Here is a 20,666-nt window from a genome sequence, read left to right as displayed (position 1 = left end):
GTAGCCCCCCGATTCTTTTGTGAAGACTGAAGAGAAGAAATGATTTAACACTTCCGCCTTTTCTTTGTCCTCAGTGGCCATATTACCTTTGTCATCTTTTATGGGGCCAATGTGTTCTGGCCTCGCTTTCTTACTGTTTATATACTTAAAGAATTTCTTTGGGTTCTTTTTGCTCTCCTCCGCTATATGTCTCTCGTGTTCTATTTTAGCCGCCCTGATTTCGCCTTTACATTTCTTATTACACTCTTTGTAATGATTAAATGCTGCCAATGACCCCTCAGTCTTGTATTTTTTGAAGGCCTTTTCTTTAGCACTAATATGCATCTTTATGTTGGAGTTTAGCCACCCAGGGTTTAATTTTGCTCTTTTAAATTTATTTCCCTTTGGAATGCACTGGTCAATCCCCTTGTTAAGTATGCTCTTGAAGCACTCCCATTTTTCCTCCGTGTTCTTTGTTCCCAGGGTTCTATCCCAATTGATATTTTCTAGCAGCGAGCGAAGTTTTGGGAAATTGGCTCTTTTGAAATTCAGCGTCCTTATATTACCCCTCTGCTTCCTATAACTGTAATTAATACTGAAACTTATTGACCTATGGTCACTGTTTCCTAAGTTGTCCCGTATTTCTATATCCGTGATCAGGTCTGAATTGTTAGTAATCAGTAGGTCAAGTACCGCATCTTTCCTCGTCGGTGCATTCACCATCTGACCCATGAAATTGTCCTGCAAAACATTTAGGAACTGCCTAGCCTTGGCTGAGTGTGCGGTTCCTTCTGCCCAGTCTATATCTGGATAATTAAAGTCCCCCATTATAATGACGTTTCCCGTCCTTGCTGCCAATCCTATCTGTAACATGAGGTCCGCCTCCCCCTCCTCCCTCAGGTTGGGGGGCCTATAGCATACGCCCGATATTACCTTCCCCACCGTGCCTTCCCTTTGAAGCTCTACCCATAGGGATTCTGCCTCGTCCTTAGCTCCATTATTAATATCATCCCTCATATTTACCTGTATACTGTTCTTAATATACAAACATACCCCTCCCCCTTTTTTACCTTCTCTATCTCTGCGATAAAGGGAATACCCCTGAATGGTCGCCATCCAATCATGAGAGCTTTCAAACCAAGTCTCAGTTATCCCCACAAAATCTAAGTCCTCCTCAAACATCAGCAGCTCCAGCTCTCCCATCTTGTTGGCCAGGCTTCTGGCATTGGTATACAAACCTCTTAATTTTGACCGCTTACATATATCCTCATTTAATGTTTTTAGGCTACTCTCTTGATTTTTCCCCATACCCACCCTGGGTATAGGAGCTCCGAACACTCTACCACTAATGCCCCCATTTCTGCCCTCTGAAACTTGCTTACCGCTGGCTAATTCTACATCTGTACCCTCCCCCCCATTCCCTAGTTTAAAAGCCCCTCTAACTTTTTGGCCATCCTCTCACCCAGTACGGCTGCACCCACCCCATTTAGGTGCAATCCGTCCCTACCAAAGAGCCGGTGGCCGACTGAGAAGTCGGCCCAGTTCTCCAGGAACCCGAAACCCTCCTTACTACACCAGCTCCTCAGCCACTCGTTAACTTCCCTAATCTCCCGCTGCCTCTCTGGTGTAGCTCAAGGTACAGGTAGTATTTCGGAAAATACTACCTTGGAGGTCCTTCTCAACTTAGCGCCTAAGTCCCTGAAATCGTTTAGGACTCTCCATCTTCCTCTGCCTATGTCATTGGTACCCACGTGTACCATGACAGCTGGGTCTTCCCCAGCCCCACCCAATAATCTGTCAACCCGATCCGCAATGTGCCGAACCCGAGCGCCCGGCAAACAGACTGTTCGGCACACACGGTCTTTGTCACAGATTACACTATCTGTCCTTCTAATAATTGAGTCCCCTACCACCAGCACCTGTCTTTCCTTTCCCTTTCTCCCGGCCTCACTGGAGGAGTTTTTCCCCTGGCAGCTAGGGGCGTCACTCTGCTCCAGCAATGCTGGTCCCTGACTGGTTTCCCCAACATCACACAACGGGGCGTATCTGTTGGGGTGCTCCAGCCCAGGATCAGCCTCCTTGCCTTGTTCCCTTCTACCCCTCCTAACTGTCACCCCTCTGCTCTGCTCTGATGCCTGCACCTCCGATACTCCGCCCACCTCTGTGCAGACCCCTGCCTGCACCTGACTGGTACGATCCTGGCTCTCCTCCGGTATGGACATTCGTGTCAGTGTTGCCAGCTGCTTCCCTAGATTCAGGACCTGAGCTTCCAGGGAAGCAACGTGCTTACATTTTGCGCATTTGTATTTGCCCTCGATCGCATGACCGAGGAACGCATACATATCACAAGATGTACACCGAGTGGCATCTCCACACCCGCCGGGCATTGTACCTACTATCTAATCTAATGGGGATTCAGTAATTTAAGTCTATCCTATGTGGCTATTTCCTGGCTTCCTAACTCTACCTACTCACCCTCTGGTACTCCGCTTCACTCACTTGACACTCAGTTGCACAACACTCACTTACTTACCAGTCGCAAAGATACCTCAGACGCAAAGATGCTCACCAGTCGCAAGATACTCACTAGACGCAAGATACTCACCAATGGCAAGTTACTCCCAGTCGCAAGATACTCACCAGTCGCAGAGATACTCACCAGTCGCAGAGATACTCACCAGTCGCAAAGATACTCACCAGTCGCAAAGATACTCACCAGTCGCAAGGATACTCGCCCGTCCAAAGATCTTCACCAGTCGGTTGGTCACAGAACACTGTCAGTCAGTCGCAGAGCACAGTCAGACAGTCGCAGAGCGGTCAGTCGGTCGCAGAGCGGTCAGTCGGTCACAGAGCGGTCAGTCGGTCGCAGAGCAGTCAGTCGGTCGCAGAGCGGTCAGTCGGTCGCAGAGCGGTCAGTCGGTCGCAGAGCGGTTAGTCAGTCACAGAGCGGTCAGTCGGTCGCAGAGCGGTCAGTCGGTCGCAGAGCGGTCAGTCGGTCACAGAGCGGTCAGTCGGTCGCAGAGCAGTCAGTCGGTCGCAGAGCGGTCAGTCGGTCGCAGAGCGGTCACAGAGCGGTCAGTCGGTCGCAGAGCAGTCAGTCGCAGAGCAGTCAGTCGCAGAGCGGTCAGTCAGTCGCAGAGCGGTCAGTCGGTCGCAGTACACTGTTACACTTTAACAGTGTACTGTTACGGTACACTGTTAAAGGTTCGAAAATCTACCTCTAGGAAGATGTTCCATCGTATTTAGAAGACATACGTTGCATGGTGTGAGTCTTTTGGTGTTCCCCCTCGCTCCTTTTCATCGGCTTGGATCTTTGCTTTCCTCCAACAGGGGGGGTTGTGCAGTGTCTGGCCTTGAGTACCATCAAGGGCCACGTTTCAGCCTTGGCTGTTTTCTTTCAACGACCATTGGCCACACTTTCCTTGGTGCATACCTTTATCCAGGGAGCTTGATACTTGGTTCCTCTAGTGCAGTCTCCATTACCGCCATGGGTCCTCAAATTTGTGTTGTCAGTTATCCAGAAATCTCCCTTCACAAATATCGGAAGATTCCCCCTACTTATGTTGTCCCAGAAGGTGGCCTTTTTGGTGGCTCTTACTTCTCCATGCAGGGTGTCGGAGCTGGCGGCGTTGTCTTGTCATTCACCTTACCTGTTGGTTTACAGAGCTAATGTGGTTCTTTGTCCCTGTCCATTGTTCCTTCCAAAGGTCGTCTCTGATTTCTATTTGCATGAAGACATTGTGTTGCCTTCCCTATGTCCCAGGCCTAAACATCCTAAGGAAATTGCTCTGCATTCTCTGGATGTGGTTCGGGCAATCAGGGTGTACCTGGCAGCTACGGAGTCTTTTAGGTAGTCAGACTCAGACCTCGAAAAGTGTTGGTCATTTCTGCTGTGACCATTTCCAGATGGATCAGGCAGACAGTGATTCAGGCCTATTCAATTAGGGGTCAGGTTCCTCTTTTCCCTGTTAAGGCACACTCTACTGGGACACTTAGTGCCTCCTGGGCCTTCCGTCATCAGGCATCAGTGATGCAGGTTTGCAAGGCGGCCATCTGGTCGTCTGTGCACACTTTTACAAAGTTTTATAAAGTGGATGTTTTGGCATCTGCTGATGCTTCTTTTGGCCGCAAGTTTTTGCAGGCTGCTTTTTAGAGGACCTGGTCCTCTTTGATGGTGTATTGTTTTTTCATGTGAGCTCCAGTTATTTTGGTTGTGCTCCATGTTACCTGGTTGGCTATGGTTGGCCTTGGGAATTTTTTTCTGCTGTTTTCCTACCGTTCGTGTTTAATACTGCTTTGGGACGTCCCAATGGTAAAGAAGAATCAGAAGCTGGGTCCATCAATGAACGAAAGAGAAAATGGTATTTTTGACTTACCGTAAAATCTATTTCTCTGATGGTCATTGACGGACACAGCACCCACCCCTCTGTGGAGTTGGCTTTTCTCTGACACTGCTTGTAAAAAAACTGAATGCCTATAGCTGAGTGTGGGTGTATACCCCCCTGGGACTGCCCATAGGCATAGTCAAGCTTTTTTCTGCCTAGTGTCCTACTCCTTTAGGGGCCAGTATAACCCAGTGGTTAAGAAGAGTCATGAGCTGTCTGCCAATAAACTTCAGATAAATGGATTTTACGGTAAGTCAAAAATCCCATTTTTTTCTTAATTCTATTGTAGGCTCTATAGCCTGTCTCAGTCCGTGTTTGCTATTTGCACAGTGGCAAGTTATATTGTAACTTGTGTCTGGTCTCTCAAGGACTCTAGATGGCAACACAGGCAATATGTATGGTGTTTCTTGCAATCAGGATGAATGCTCTAGTACAACATGACACAGTACTTTGATGGATTGTTTTAAACTTATCAGAGATGAAGATATTTCACACACTCCCTCCCTGCCTTGTTGTCAATAGTAATATGCCTGATAATCCTGCATTCCTTATTGTACTAAAGGCAAATGCTAAGAACATTGAATATATTTCGGCCAAATTAAATTTGGTGTCTTACAACTGACATTAAAACGGGCAGTAATTTGTGTTGTCAGTAATTCAATTTTTCTTTTTTTAGGTCTCTCAAGAATCTTGAAAAGTAGATTAGAAATGACAAGAAATCGCCTGGTAGACTGGGCATTGGCTGAGTACATGGCATTCGGGTCATTGTTGAAAGAAGGGATACATGTCAGACTAAGTGGCCAGGATGTTGAGAGGGGGACCTTTAGGTATGTTTTCTTTGAAATGTCAAACACCTAGCAAAAACGTATTGGACACAAAGTATGTAATTACACAATGAAGGCATGGTATAGCAATGATTAAAGGTGCATGTTTGTTCTCACTACTAATGCATTGGTAGTATTCTGCACTTAAAATGTATATTCTTGGTGATTTTATACTCCGCAGATAAGTACGTTTTAACCGCTTGCTGACCGCCACAAGTACATATACTGCGGTGGTCAGCCCTGTGCAGGCAAAGTGACGTATGGGTACAACACTCGCCTGTGAGCCAATAGGGGGCGAGCGCGTGCCACCGGAGGCGCGCTCCCGCCCCCGCTCGTTCACGGACACCTCCGCGTGAGTGACCGGCAGACCCGATGTCCACCGGTCACTCGCGATCGTCCGTTACAGAGGGAGAAAGGCAGGCGGCTAATGTAAACAAAGCCGCCTGTCATTCTCCCCTGTGTAACAGCAGAGATCATACGGTCCTGCTATGTAGAATCGTAGATCTCTGCTGTTACATGAAAAGCCACATCCCTGCACAGTAAGAATCACGCCCCTAGGGACACACTTAACCCCTCCTTCTCCAATAAAGTTAACCCCTTCCCTGCCAGTGTCATTTTTACAGTAACAGTGCATATGTATAGCACTGATTACTGTAGTAATGTCACTGGTACCCCCAAAAGTGTCAAAAATGTCAGTCAAGGGTCCAATCTGTCCGCCACAATGTCGCAGTCCCGCAAAAAAAAAAATCGCAGCTCGCCGCCATTGTCTATTTCAGGCTGGTGGAAGGAGTGTTCATGCATCAATACCATCACATTTTTATTATTGATGAGAGCAGCCCTCAAAATTTCCACTTGCCTGCTCGCAATTGGTGAGTGGAAAAAACGTGAGAACGAGTGGGGGGCTTGCTTGGAGGGGGACATGTGACGTCTATCATAGGAGCCAGTTTAGGAAGCAGGACTGCGGCCACTGGGCAATTGTGTAATTTGTGTCAAAGCAGGAGATCCTCGCTCTGTGTGATGATCTGACCGGCTCTCCTCTCTCTTATCCAAGGGCATTGGTAAGGCTGCATTGATGGGCACTAGTGAGGCTGCATTGACAGGCACTGGTAGGCAGCGCTGATGGGCACTGGTGAGGCTGCATTGATGGGCACTGATCAGGCTGAATTTATAGGTACTGATCAAGCTGCATTGATGGGCACTAATGAGGCTGCATTGATTGGCACTGGTAAGCCTGCTTTGATGGGCACTGGTAAGCCTGCTTTGATGGGCACTGGTGAGGCTGCATTGATGGGCACTGATGAGGCTGCACTGATGGACACTGATGAGGCTGCGCTGATGGGCACTGGTAGGCTGCGCTGATGGGCACTGGTAAGGCTGCATTGATGGGAACTTGTGAAGCTGCATTGGTAGGCACTTGTGAGGTTGCATTGATGGACACTGATGAGGCTGTATTGATGGGCACTTGTGAGGCTGCATTGATGGGCACTTGTGAGGCTGCATTGATGGGCATTGGTGAGGCTGCATTGATGGGCACTGGTGAGGCTGCATTGATGGACACTGGTGAGGCTGCATTGATGGACACCGGTAAGGCTGCATTGATGGGACACCGGTGAGGCTGCATTGATGGGCACCGGTGAGGCTACATTGATGGGCACCGGTGAGGCTACATTGATGGGCACCGGTGAGGCTACATTGATGGGCACTGGTGAGGCAGCACTGATAGGGCGGCACTCATAGATGCTAATAAGCTGCACCGATAAGCTGCACTGAGGATGCTGCACTAATGGGCACTGATAGGCTGCATTGATGGGCACAGATGAGGCTGCAGTGATGGGCACTGATAAAGTTGTTGTTAATGTTTATGTGTCTTTTCATGAGATAATTTTTTAGGGCGTTTGAGGGCGGGGTTGGGTGGGACAACTCGTGGCTAGTAACTCTTAAACAAAAAAACAATATTAGAGCGCTAAAAACCACCAGCATATAAAGGGTGAATAGAGCAATTAAAATGGGGAGAGGGAAATGGGGGATGGGAACTATCACAAGACAAGGGCAAATAAGAAAATCATATACATAAATAAGAAAAGGTACCAAGAAGTTCATGAATGAACAGTCCTGGATTAAAATGTCCAAAGGCACTGAGCTGCTCTCCACAGAAAAGAGGAATTCTGAAGTGAACGACAAAAAGAGAGAGAAAAGCGCTCTAAGTGCAGACAATATTTATTTTAAAACAAAGGCATAAGTTGTAGCAACTCACTAGAAGCCAGGATAAATAAGCTGTATCAAATCAAAGATGTAAGAAGATCCTCTGGGGGGTGCCATCCATCCACACATAGCAGTCCATGGCTCGATCGCCAATCACAGGAAGGAAAGGAAGCCGGCTAACTCCTGCAGCGGTCAGCGCCCGGAACAGCGGCTACGATGTGCGGGTGAAGGATGTTATGCGGCCACGTCACCAGGGAATGTAAGGTATGCACGGCATGCACGACGCGTTTCTGAGCATGCGCCAGGTCCTGTATGGCCTCGCGCGCTCTTTTATCAGGTGCTTGGCTAGTACCTCCGGACTTGAAATTTTGAGCCCAGTTATAGAGAATATGTTCAAATAGTAGGACTATATCTGACGCCTGTCATATTGGTCCTCACCCACCCAGCGGAGCATCAGGCCCTGTCACAATAAGCCTTACCCAGTTTGGCCAATTATCCTTTCACTTTAAGACAGTCCTCTGCTCTAAAGAGGCTGGGGTTTGAACCCCCTTTTTTTTTTTTTTACACACATACAGTAGCGGGTTCATTATAACACGTAAACAACTTTCACACAGGATACTTTTAATTCCTTAATATTAAACATTACATTTCTATTAACATTTTTAAATACTATCAAAAAGGTTCAAATGTTGCTCATATTTATTGCTGATTGACTCTTTGCTTCTCACATTACAACACTGGCAATACAATACTGGGAGTAATTGCGTAATTAGAGCACTCAGAACTCTCACTTAGCGCACTGGAAGAAGAACTTAACTGGTAATGCATGTGTCAGTAACCTCAGGACAGAAACCGGTTTGAGTCTGAAATTAAGGTTGCTTTACCCCTTTTAACCCTTTCAAGGCCACTGATGTAAGACATAAAGTTAAGGTGACCAGATTTTTAAAATTAAATCCGGGGACATATTTGTTTTTTGTTTTTTTTATTGACAAATGGTAAACTATTTTATAAGTATATTTTACTTAAATTAAATATGCAGTGTATGTGGTATGTGTTTATGAAATGGTTGTATGATATATACGTTATTTCTCACATTTCATCCATGAGATTAAAAAAAGATACTTCTTAGAATTTTTGGGATATAACTTCCAAATATAAGGATGATAAGATAGAGAAAAAAACGTTTCAATGCGTATTTTGTATTTCATTCTTACCAAAGAATTTACATTATTTTTTATTGATATTCAGGGCTCTTGCATACAAGTGACTGAGCCAATTCAGTGTAAATGCAGCCCAGGTACAATGTATAGCCCGTCACTGACATGAATAGTTGAACGCTGCTGTACTCATGTTTATGATCACTGTATAGACTAATACAGCAGCACACAACTATTCATGTCAGTGACCAGCTGTACACTGCCCCTGGGCTGCTAATACACTAAATAGGCTCAGCCACTTGTGTGCAAGAGCCATGGCCTGGATGGGGGGATGGATGGACGGAGCAATGGATGATTGGATGGAGGGATGGATAAATGTTTGGATGGATGGAGGGAGAGAGAGATGGCTAAATGGATGGAACAATAGATGGTTAGTTGGATGGAGGGATGGATAAAGGAGGGATGGACGGAGGGAGGGATAGTTGGATGATTGAGGGAGGGAGGGATAGTTGGATGATTGAGGGAGGGGAGGGTGGAGGGAAGGATGGATAGATGGAGGGGGGTATAATTGGATAGAGGGAGGGAGGGATGGATGGATAGAGGGAGGGATGGATGGAGGGATAAAACACACAGACATCCTGTCCTGGTGCTGCTCTTCTAACTTTCTGTATCACACACTGTGAAAACAGCCTCTGCTCTCTCATTGCTGGCAAGAAGCTGTTTCTTTAGAGGCTCTCACAGGCTCACTGCAGAGGCTGAGAAATGATCCATTCGCCTCTTGTAATCCATCCTCCATAGCGGGCTGTATTCTCTTCACTCCTCTCTTGCCCCCCTCCTATCGATCACCTGGCACCTCCTCCTGATACAGTTTAGCTTAGAAGTCAAATCAGGCGGGCTGAGGAAGGGGGCGGGTACAGTGCTGCATCCTAAGCCAATGAGAAAGCAGAGAGGCTTATATCAATCCGCCTCTGTAATTAGGCTGCCAGTTCGAATTAAAGATTATCGGCTTATGCGGCCCGGAGCAGCTGTATCCCTACACAGGAAAAAAGGAGTCCCCAGCCTTCTGGCATCAATAGAGGATGTGCAGGTACAAAGAAAATAAATTGTGGCATCTGAATTTTGGGAATGCTTTGACGGTGCTTAAAGAATTTTTGGGTGTGTTTAAGCACATCCAAGCACCCACCTGGCACCACACCTGCCAGGGACAGATTTGGTCTGGGGACAGTGTCCTTAGTCCAGGGACTGTCCCTGGAAACTGGGAACATCTGGTCTCCCTACATAAAGTGGATCAAAACTGCTTGCAGCTGCACCTCTTACTTTGATTGCATCCCTGCAATTTCTTTACAGACTCTGAAAGCTGTAATAAAAAGTATAAATTGAAAAATTGCAAAAATCTTCTGGCCAGCTGAGGTCAAAAATAGAGCGTCGGGCCTGACAGCGATAGGGTTAAAGGAAAGGGTCAGCCTCCAAACTTGTATTTTCCAAATAACCATATGCCTGTCATTTTGTCTAATGTGAGTAGCACAGAAGGCAACCTGGAACAACATTTTCTTTAGGAAAGGGAAGTATATATTTCAGCTCTTCTGTTAGCAAAACTGTTACCATAGCTCTATTTTCTTAGTATAGATCCACTAAAGCTTGCCAGACACCTATAGACTTCTTCATCCACCTGTGGGCTGAACCAAAGAAGTCTACCAAATTCTCCTGCTGGGGATAATTGTATTCTAATAGTCAGTACTGCTGGCTCTCAAAATACCCCAAAAGTGCCTGCATCTGATTGGATGCCGCATTGCCGATGCTGTTAACTGACAGTATTCTCCTTGGCTCCCTTGATCCAGTGTTGATGACAGTGCCACCCACCGAGCAAATTTCATCTTATTCAGTGTGTATTGGATGAAACTTAATGCATGTATGGCCTTACTGTCAAGTATTACATACTTTGGCCAAGCTGCCTTTTGATTAGTGTGGAGAAGTTTGTGAACTATAAACATCAACCTGTGTAAACATTAAGGCCCCTTTCACACACGGTTTTTCTCAGCTCTTTCTCCGCTGAGCAGGCGGATGGCAGCTCTGTCTCCGCGCTGTGTGCGGAGACAGAGCTCTTAGGTCCCTATTCTTCTCTATGGGAGAATCGGATGAGAACGGACTGTCTGTCCATTCTCATCAGATCCGATCTGCCAGACATATGGAAAATAGGGTTTGGACAGATTTTTTTGGATTGGATGTCAGCGGAGACATAGAGATGCATGGGGCATCCGTTCAGATCCGCCAGGAAAAAGGGACAGGCAGATCTGAATGGTCCGCTTGTGTGAAAGGGGCCTAATTTTGTAGTATTATAGGAAAATGTGCCATCTTCAAATTTTTTTTTATAAATATTGGAATTTAACTTGGAAAATACTTAGTGGCCTTTAAGTATTTTATACATGTCCTGTAGCCTTATGCATTTGTAAGATCATTTATCTGTTTTGTAAATCTTAATGTACTTTTTAATATGGATTACATTTGTATTTGTCTGTTCAGTTTTGAGATTTGCACAGCCCTGTTTGGCAAAGAAGGAGACCTTATTTTTCTCTGCTTCAGTTAAGTAACACTTACAGGTCTTGTTCCTTCCCCAGCCTCAGACTGGACAGTAAAAAGAGAAGGCTGCAGGCTGATGAGCTCATCTCTCCGTCACTCCTCCTGAGAGCATGCCCCTTGTTGGCACATGCAGCACACCAAATTTTGCTTCTCTCTCCCCTGAGCTTTGCTGCACAGTTGACTGCAATAGGCTAATAGTAATTGTACAGCAGAACTCTAGGAACAAAAAAAAATGTCCACATACAATGAGGCTGTGCCAGCATTGCATTAGGTTAACTGCTCATTTTGTCCAGGGGCGCACAGAAAGCCTATACTCACCCCATTCTTTGACCCTCCGGAAAACAGTGCTCCCCCAAGTCCAGCGGTGGACTGTTGCTGCCATCCTCACGTCTAAAGCCAGTCTGTGGGAGTGATGACTTCAGGAACAGTCCATCACAGAAGACCAAAAGACCGCAGGGCAGAGGACAGGAGTGGCAGGGACCAGTCTTGCACTCCCAAGGAATGGCGGATGAGGTAAGTAAATCTCTGTCCTCCTCACGCCTAGACAAAAATGAGCAGTTAACCCAAACAGTGCGGGCACAGCCCCATTGCATGGGAGCATCTTTTACCCCACTTTCCATGCAGAGCATAGCCATAGCCCTTTTTTTTACCTAAATTGCCTATATGCATATGTTCTGCATTACAAATCTATTTCTGCTTATGACCCAAAATTGTCTGATATGCAGAGGTCTGCTTATAATTTACTTAACCTGTACCATGCCAACTGGTTTTAATTACACTATTATTCGGCACATATTTGAAAGGGCAATTTGTTCCTGACATACATTACAGCAAAGGAGGGCGCATGGAGACCATCATTTTCACTTTGTTTGACACTGGCAGCTCTGGAGCAAGTAATCCACATAATAGGTATTATCAGTGTAATAGTCCATTTTGCATGGGCGCTCGCAGAGCTGAACATATTGGTGTGATTCAGTCAGTTAGCCTCACTCATTACTCAGAGAGTTAATGGATTACAGTAATTGCTTCAGTCATCTCTGTTTTCATAATGTGCCTCGGTGTCCCATTCTAATGCTGATTAATGAACCTTCTGGGCTCTGGCGGGAGGAGGTGTTGGAAATATCCTCAGCTTTCATATATCCATAACGAACCTTGTAAAGGGCCATGCAATATGCTTGCAATATGGCACTGTGTCTGCTGGTTAATGAAATATATGTATCGGTGCAGTGTGTTACAGGGTGTTTTGGTTTAGCTTTATTCTTATAGACCGGTCATTAAAAATCATACTACACTTGAGCAAATAGGGTACATGCCAATGCTGCCATATTACATTGTTTTGGGTAAAAAAAATAAAAATAAAACATATGTCTTTTTTTGTATTGACTAGTATAATGGTGTTTCTCAGCTCCCTCTGTCCCCCCAGAGCAAGGGCATGGATCACATTATTTCTGGCTACTAAAAACATTGTAAACTTTTTTTTGGCATTGGAGACTGAAGAGGGTTTATCGTTTAGTAAAAACAACAAAAAGGTGTATCATTGTCAAATGTTTCCAGATTATTGAAATCTTTTGATGATATGTACTGTAGATGAAGATATATTCAAAGTCTTTGCAATTTTACATTGAGGAACATTATCCTGAAATTGTTGGATAAGTTTTAGACACAGTTTTTTACAGATTGGTGAACCTCTGCCCATCTTTACTTCTGAGACACTCTGACTCTCTAAGATGCTATTTTTATTACCAATCAGGTTACTGTCCTGTTGCAAATTAACCTAATTAGTTGCAAAATGTTCTTCCAGATCTTCTTTGCTAGTACCACTTACTTTGCTAGCTTTTTGTTGCCCTGTCCCAACTTTTTTTGGCATGCGTTGATGCCATCAATTTCAGAATTACCTTTTTTCTTAAAATGGCACATTTTCTCAGTTTAAACATATGATATGTTTTCTTCTTTACATTTTGAATAAAATATCGATTTATGAGATTTGCAAATCAATGCATTCTCTTTTTATGTAGATTTTACAGAACATCCCACATTTTTTGGAATTGTGATTGAATAATAAAAATACATTTTCTCTTTCCTTCATTGATGGACACAGCTCCTGAATCTTTTTGACCATTGGGGTATGCTGCCCCTTACAGGAGTAGGACACTAGGCAGGGAAAAAACTTTACCACGCCTATGGGGCAGTCCCAGGGAGTATACACTCACTTTCTGCTATAGGCATTCAGTTTTTTTCTGTCTAGTCAGGAGTAAGGAGCTAGTTCCTTGCTGGAATCTTTGGTCTTAGCATTTTTTTCTTATTTGAATGGAATTTTTTTCCTCATTTGTTATTTTCTGTTCCTGTGAGAACTACAATCAACCGCTGGACTGGGCGTCGGACTGGATATCCTAGATCCTTATGGTCTCCCAGTCCGACCAGCAAGCATGCGCAGGCCTCAGCTCCACGCTAGGTCGGAAATGACAGAGCCCCACTGAACAGGGTCGGTGATTTTGGCGGTGGACCTCTAGTGTTAACTCCTAGACTTCCTCTTTCTCTCTGATCACCACACGGCGTGCAGAATTGGTGCTCTGCTTTGTACTTGACCGGTGGTGGTGAGTCCCTGTGGGTGGAAAACGTTTCTCCCTCTCCCTGCTATAGCAGCGGCTGGGTGTGCTGGGACCTGTGGTGCTGCTAGCACGGCGGGGGGGTCACTTAGCAGTGTTTTCTTCTTTTGCTGGTATGGTTCCCCGGGTTACCCACCCGATCCTCTCTGCGGCGCCCTCTGGGTCCCAGTCTGCATGGTCTGCAATGACGACGGTCCTGGAGTCACTAGTGTCCAAAGTAGATATGGTCCTACATAACAGGATGGGTAAAAAGCTTCCCCCGCCTTTACTTGCATCCTCTGTGTCCTGGCTACCACGTACGTGAATCACCCTACTGGGTCTGCGTCCCTGCACCCTGGGTGCTTCGATAGCGAGGATGATTCCTCTCCCACTACAGCCGCGCATGTAAAGGTGCTAGTGGATATACGGATTGTGTCAGTGCGGGAAACTTTTAAATTGGAGGACGCAGGTACATTTCGGTACCCGCAGATCCTCAAAGGCGACAAAGGTCTTCCCTTTTCTCACCTATTTTAACAAAATTGTCGCGATTCAGTGTGTCTAAGTGTTTCACCAGGAGGTATTCCTTTGATGAGTCCTTTTTGAAAAAGTTGACAGTCCCTCCTGTGGTTAACTCTCAGGTTTCCAAGTTGAACAAAGCCACCCGTCTCCCGGTGGAGGACTCTTGAGCTGTTTAAAGACCCTTTTGTCAGGAGAACCGAGACTTTGGTCCGACACACATTCACCATGGCCGGTTTGATCCATAGACCAGTGTTTACTATAACTTTGGTATCCCAGACCTTAACGGAGTGGACAAGGCATTTGTGCCAGGATCTGAAAGGGGAACAGATCCCACCTAACCTTACGGAGCTGGCGGAACAGCTGGTCCAGGGATTACAGTTTATCTGTGATGCCTCTCTGGGTGCGCCCACAGTGGTGGTCCTTCAGTGCATGACCAAGCTTCCAAGAAGGTCCTGTCTTATTTCCCCTTTGTAGGGGATAGCCTGTTGGGATCTTCCATGGATGAGATCATCAAGGGTCTTACGGGGGGGGGGGGGGCGGGGAGGAGAGTACTCTTCTCCCACATGCTACCAGGAGCAAAGAGTCTCGTCGCAAACTTGGCCCTTTGGTCTCTGCTCATAAGCGATCTTTTCATTCCTCTGGATCTCAGGACAAGGGATCAAAATCCATTTGAACCCCCTCAGGAGGTTCCAAAAGGCCCTGGTTCCCAAAATCATAAAAAACAGTGGAATCAAAGCCCAACCCAGTTGAGCAATAAAACATTTATTATAAAAGTAATACACTTACAGACGTGATGTATATAAAACGTATATATCTCTCCATACGAAAAAACAGACGAGCTGCAGCATTCCTAATATGTACGAGCTAGAGGGCGTAGTGGCGTCACGTCTGGTCCTACCCAGGGTGCGCTATGTTTCCACTGTTTTTTATGATTTTGAGAATCATATAACTTGGATGCCTGTCTGAATGTACACTGTTGTCGCTCTGCATATCGTGGATACTTACCTGATAAAAGCACTGTGGGCCCTTCCATTAGTTTGGAGGCCACATACCTTCTGGTAAGCAGCCATTTTTTTTATCACATGTTGGTGGTTGCACGTTAGGTGGATGGAACAGTGAACGCTTTTTTCTTAATGCACATGGGGATTTTAAGGTTTCTTCTGATCATAGAATTTATCTATTTAAATACTTCATCTTTATTTATTATTTTCTGGACATTATATGCCCTTTTTGGACTTTTTTCATTTATTTATGCACTCTGTATGAACTTTTTTTTATTAATCTTGATTTATTTCAAGGTGCATAATTGTTTGTATCGTTTCACATGTAATTCTTTTCAAATTAATTATGTAAACTTTATATATATATATATATACATATATATATATATATATATATATATATATATATATTTAGATGGTTCAAGTTTTCATGCACTTGGCACTTTACTATCATATTTAATAATTTTTCAGCGCTGCACTTTATATATTCTGTATGGTTTTGTCTATTGGCCTGTGCTAGCTGCTATTCTTGCTATTATTTATCTAGCGCAGGTTTTTTCTGTTTTTTGGATTACCTCAGTCGACAGGCCTTGGATCAAGGGTAGCGGTGTCTTCATCCCTAGGTGTTTCATCAGCTGTGTCTCCGTTGGGGAACTCCCAAGGTGGACCTGTTGGCCTCTCGTCTCAACAGGGTGGTGCAGAGGTTCGCGACTAGGTCTCAGAATCCTCTAGCTGACGCCACAGATGCACTGGTGGCCCCTTAAGTCCACTACCATCTGATATACGCCTTTCCCCCTCTCAAACTTCTGCTGAGACTTCTGCGGAGGATAGAGGCAGAAGAATTTCCGGTCATCCTTGTGGCCCAGACTGGCCTCGCCGGTCATGATCCGCGGATCTGGTACGGCTGTTCGCCAATGTCCCTCAATGACTCCCTCTCCCGCCCTGTTGGCCCAAGGGTCGATCTTCCATCCTGCTTTACAGTCTCTGGCTTTAATGGTTTGGCTGTTGAAAGCCAGGTGCTGAAGGATAGGGGGTGTCTGACTCTGTGATTCCCATGCTTTTGAAGGCTAGAAAATCTACCGTTAGAAAGATTTACCATTGCGTCTGGAAGTCGTACATTGCGTGGTGTGAGTCTTTGGGGGTTTCTTCCCGTTCCTTTTCAGTGGCTCGTATTTTGGCGTTTCTCCAAAAAGGTGTGGAACAGCGCCTGGCCTTGGGTACCATCAAGGGGCAGGTTTCAGTCTTGGCGATTTTCTTTCAACTACCTCTTCTTTCCTTAGGCTACGCATTCCTTGGTTTGCACCTTTGTTCAGGGGGTTCGCCGTTGCCTCTGTGGGACCTCTATCGGTTCTTCAGAAACCGCCTTTTAAAAATCTTTGCAAGATTCCTCTGCTTATATCGTCCCAGAAGGTAGCCTTCTTGGTGGCGATAACATCCACACGCAGGCTGCCCGAGCTGGCAGTTTTGTCTTGTCATTCACCTTATTTGGTGGTTCACAGAGAAAAAGTGGTGCTTCGCCCTTGTCAGTCATTCCTTCCTAAGGTTGACTCTGGTTTCCATCTGAATGAAGACATTGTGTTGCTTTCCTTGTGGCCTAAGCATCCTAAGGACATTGCCTTGCATTCTCTGGATTTGGTTTGGGCGATCAGGGTGTACCTAGCGGCAACCGAGTCGTTTAGGAAATCGGATTCACTTTTTGTCCTTACGGATGGATTTCACAAGAGGTTGGCCTCATCTATTGCAACCATTTCCAGATGGATCAGGCAGACGGTAGTGCAGGCCTACTCAATCAAGGGTCCGGTTCCTCCTTTCCCTGAAAACACTTAGCGCTTTCTGGGCCTTCCGCCATCAGGCGTCAGCGATGCAGGTTTGCAAGGCAGCCACCTGGTCGTCTGTGCACACTTTCACGAAATTTTACAAAGTAGATGTGTTGGCCTCTGCAGATGCTGCTGTTTTAGAGGACTTGATCTTCTTTGAGGGTGTATTGTGTTCAGGTGAGCTCCAGTTGTTTTTGGTTGAGCTCCGTGTTACCTGGTTGGCTTGGTTTAGGCTTTGGGAATTTTTTTCTGCTGTGTTTTTTTCCCACCCCTCATATTTGACACTGCTTTGGGACGTCCCGAAGGTCAAGAAGATTCTGGAGCTATGTCCGTCAATGAACAAAAGAGAAATTTTTATTCTTGTCTTACCGTAAGATCCTTTTCTCTGATGGTCAATGACGGACATAGCACCCAACCCTCTGTTGAGTTGGGCTATTTGTTCTTCTGACACTGCGTGCAACAAAACTTAATGCCTGTAGCAGGAAGAGGGATTATACCCCCTGGGGCTGCTCCATAGGCGTGGTAACGTTTTTCCCTGCCTAGTGTCCTGCTCCTGTAGGGGGCAGCATAACCCAATAACCCAGTGGTCAAGAAAAAGGATTTTACGGTAAGACAAAAAAAAAAATCCAATTATCTCCTTGTTTAACTATTATCTGCTGATATATGTTATTTTAAAGTAGTTCTAAAGGGAGAAAGGTTTCTTTTTTTCTTTTTCTTTTTTTACCTTATTGTATTCTCTGCATTAAGGTGTAAACCTTCTGCGTGCAACTACCCCCCCCCCCCTCATGTGAGCCTGAAAATCACTTACATCCTATTAGAACAAGAGCTTTACACCAAAATCTTAGACCACCGACAAACCGGTCAGTCCTAACCCAAAATTAGCCTTACTCCCCGTGGGCCTAGAACAGCTCCCTACTAAATCAAGAACTGTTGCTGTGAAGCTTACCAACGCCAGGCTGTGGAAATCCTCCACATCTGAGACAGTCGCTGGGCCTAAATCACCAATGTGATATGGAAAGGAGATTTTCCCTTAAAAACCTTAACTATCCTAAATTCATCCATTCTTGGCCAATATGGTTGCACATTCCTAAATGCACAGTTTCATTCTGACAATGTTGGAGTACATTATGTATACGCTATAGAGACTGGTATCTTGTTTATCCCCAGTTGTCCTAGTGCTACTCAATCTCCCCCTTTCCCTTCTTCCCTCCCTATTACCCTATTCCTTCGCCCCCTACCCTGCCCTTTCCCCCTGAGTTCAGACGCTCATTGTAGGTCTAACATTGACTCTGTACCCTTGTGGGTCCACTATCAAATGTTATATAAGTGTGGCATGAGTATTGTACACTTGCCATGTATAATTTTCTAGAATTGTGAACTCATATACACTATACTACCAAAAGTATTGTTACGCCTGCCTTTACACGCACATTAACTTTAATGGCATCCCAGTCTTAGCCTGTAGGGTTCAATATTATGTTGGCTCACCCTTTGCAGCTATTACAGCTTCGACTCTTCTGGAAAGGCTGTCCACAAGGTTTAGGAATGTGTCTATGAAAATGTTTGACCATTCTTCCAGAAGCGCATTTGTGAGGTCAGGCACTGATGTTGGAGAAAAGGCCTGGCTGGCAGTCTCTGCACTAATTCATCACAAAGGTGTTCTATCGGGTTGAGGTCAGGACTCTGTGCAGACCAGTCAAGTTCCTTCACCCCAAACTCGCTCATCCATGTCTTTATGGACCTTGCTTTGTTCACTGGCCCAGATAATTTGATGGAAGGTGGGTTATGATGTGTGGTTGTTTTTCAGGAGTTGGGCTTGACCCCTTAGTTCCATTGAAGGTAACTCTTAAGGCCTCAGCATACCACGACATTTTGGACAATTCCATGCTTCCAAGTTTGTGGAAACAGTTTGGGGTTGGCCCTTCCTGTTCAGTTTGATATCACCTGTGATGTATTTCAGTTTTCATACAAACCTGGCCTTTTAGTGTGTCCTGAGGACCAGAGTTGAGAAACACTGGTCTGGGCAACATACATTGTTAATTTAGCTAAGATAGCTTTTTTGCGTTGACCTCTGGAGACTGCAATGTATTTATGTAGGAAAGTGAAGCAAGATGGCACCGTTCTGATGAAATGCGTAGGGCGGAGCATCTGGCGTCACTTTGTCACTTCTAAAACCAGTCCCTGGAACCCATAGCGCCCTGGACATATTACTATATATGCCTGAATACTTTTTGTCAAATGTTTTATACAATTCTTTATATAGATTCACACTATGGGGTTTGCCTATGTCAGTTTACCTCCTGTATGAGTGTATTGAGAGAGAAGAATGTGGAGGAAAAGGGGTATTTTTGATGTCTAATTATTTTTTTAGAATTTAATTTCTGACACTTTATTCGTTTTAAGAAACATTCACACATTTAACACCGCTGGTGTTTTATACTTCTTTTGACCTTTTAAAGGGACAGTCACATTATTAGTTTATCACAGCATATGTTACATTATCAAAGCACATATTGGAATATAATTAGCACTCCATCTCCCCCCAGAGTTCTTACACCTGCCAGGGGATTGAGACACCTTTATTACCTCACCTGACCATGGGTACTATCTAGTTATTGGAACCCACTGCAGCAGCGCCATACCTACTTTTATTCCATTTATGCATAACCTGTTTGTTATTTTAATTTAAAAAATCAAGCATTTACAATCACTTTAAATAGTAGAATTTTGTATATATTCAAGCTTTACATTTAAGGATGCCATTCATACTCATGATTTGTTGTCATGCATATTTTTTATTTTTAATGGGTTTGCAATATCATATTAAAACCTGTGGTGGGGATTATAAAGGTCACAGAAACATTTGTCAAATAACAAATTTATGAAAGTGCAATAAATTAACATTGACCAAGGGAATTGCTGTTGAAAACCACAGGTCCTGGTACCTACAGACCGATTTTAAGAAAATATGAAATTCTCTTTTGAATTTATTTGTTTTTAGGAATTCTCTGCACTATAAATATGGTGATTATTCTGTAAATGCTTACGTTTGTTGCACATGAGAATTTGTTGTATTAAAACTGAAGTCTAAGCTGTGTGGGAGTTAGTAGATGTCATCATTGTCATCGTTTGTGGCCATTTCTTGTGTATTATTATTATACAGGATTTTGATAGCGCCGACAGTTTGCGCAGCGCTTTACAATATGAGGGAAGACAATACAGTTACAATACAATTCAATACAGGAGGAGTTAGAGGGTCCTGCTCGTTAGAGCTTATCAAAAAGATATACAGGTATGTGCTTGCATATGCGAGCACCATGTCCTATATTTTAGTTTTTACACATTTTTGAAACAATTGAACTCTTGATTGTGCCCATAAATCATATAAATAAAACCACTATGCAAATAAAAACCTTCCTGTGAATCACATTTTTAATTTAAAGGAATAAATGTCCTTCCCACAAACAGCTCTACTACCTTGGAATCCCATTTGGTATTGTATATATACAATTTGAAAATGCAGGTTATGTGTCAACAATGGAGTATCTAAGGGTAAATTCTATTGTTCTTTACACATTTTGTGGAAAATAATCTGCATCTTCAGGAGGATGAAGGCACAA

At 44.6% G+C, this 20,666-nt stretch overlaps 1 protein-coding gene across 1 annotated transcript in view; it reads left to right on the top strand.

Annotated features, from left to right (window-relative positions):
- OGDHL (oxoglutarate dehydrogenase L) overlaps positions 1–20,666 on the top strand; it is a 302,089-nt gene that overhangs the window by 198,435 nt on the left and 82,988 nt on the right. Inside the window, exon 15 of the mRNA XM_082267472.1 lies at positions 5,041–5,191. Coding sequence (XP_082123598.1) covers positions 5,041–5,191 — 151 coding nt within the window. The remainder of the gene's footprint in view (positions 1–5,040; positions 5,192–20,666) is intronic.

The sequence above is a fragment of the Pelophylax lessonae genome (assembly GCF_965119305.1).
Source record: "Pelophylax lessonae genome assembly, chromosome: 9".
Taxonomy (NCBI): Eukaryota; Metazoa; Chordata; class Amphibia; order Anura; family Ranidae; genus Pelophylax; species Pelophylax lessonae.
This window is presented reverse-complemented; position numbering and strand designations above follow the sequence as displayed.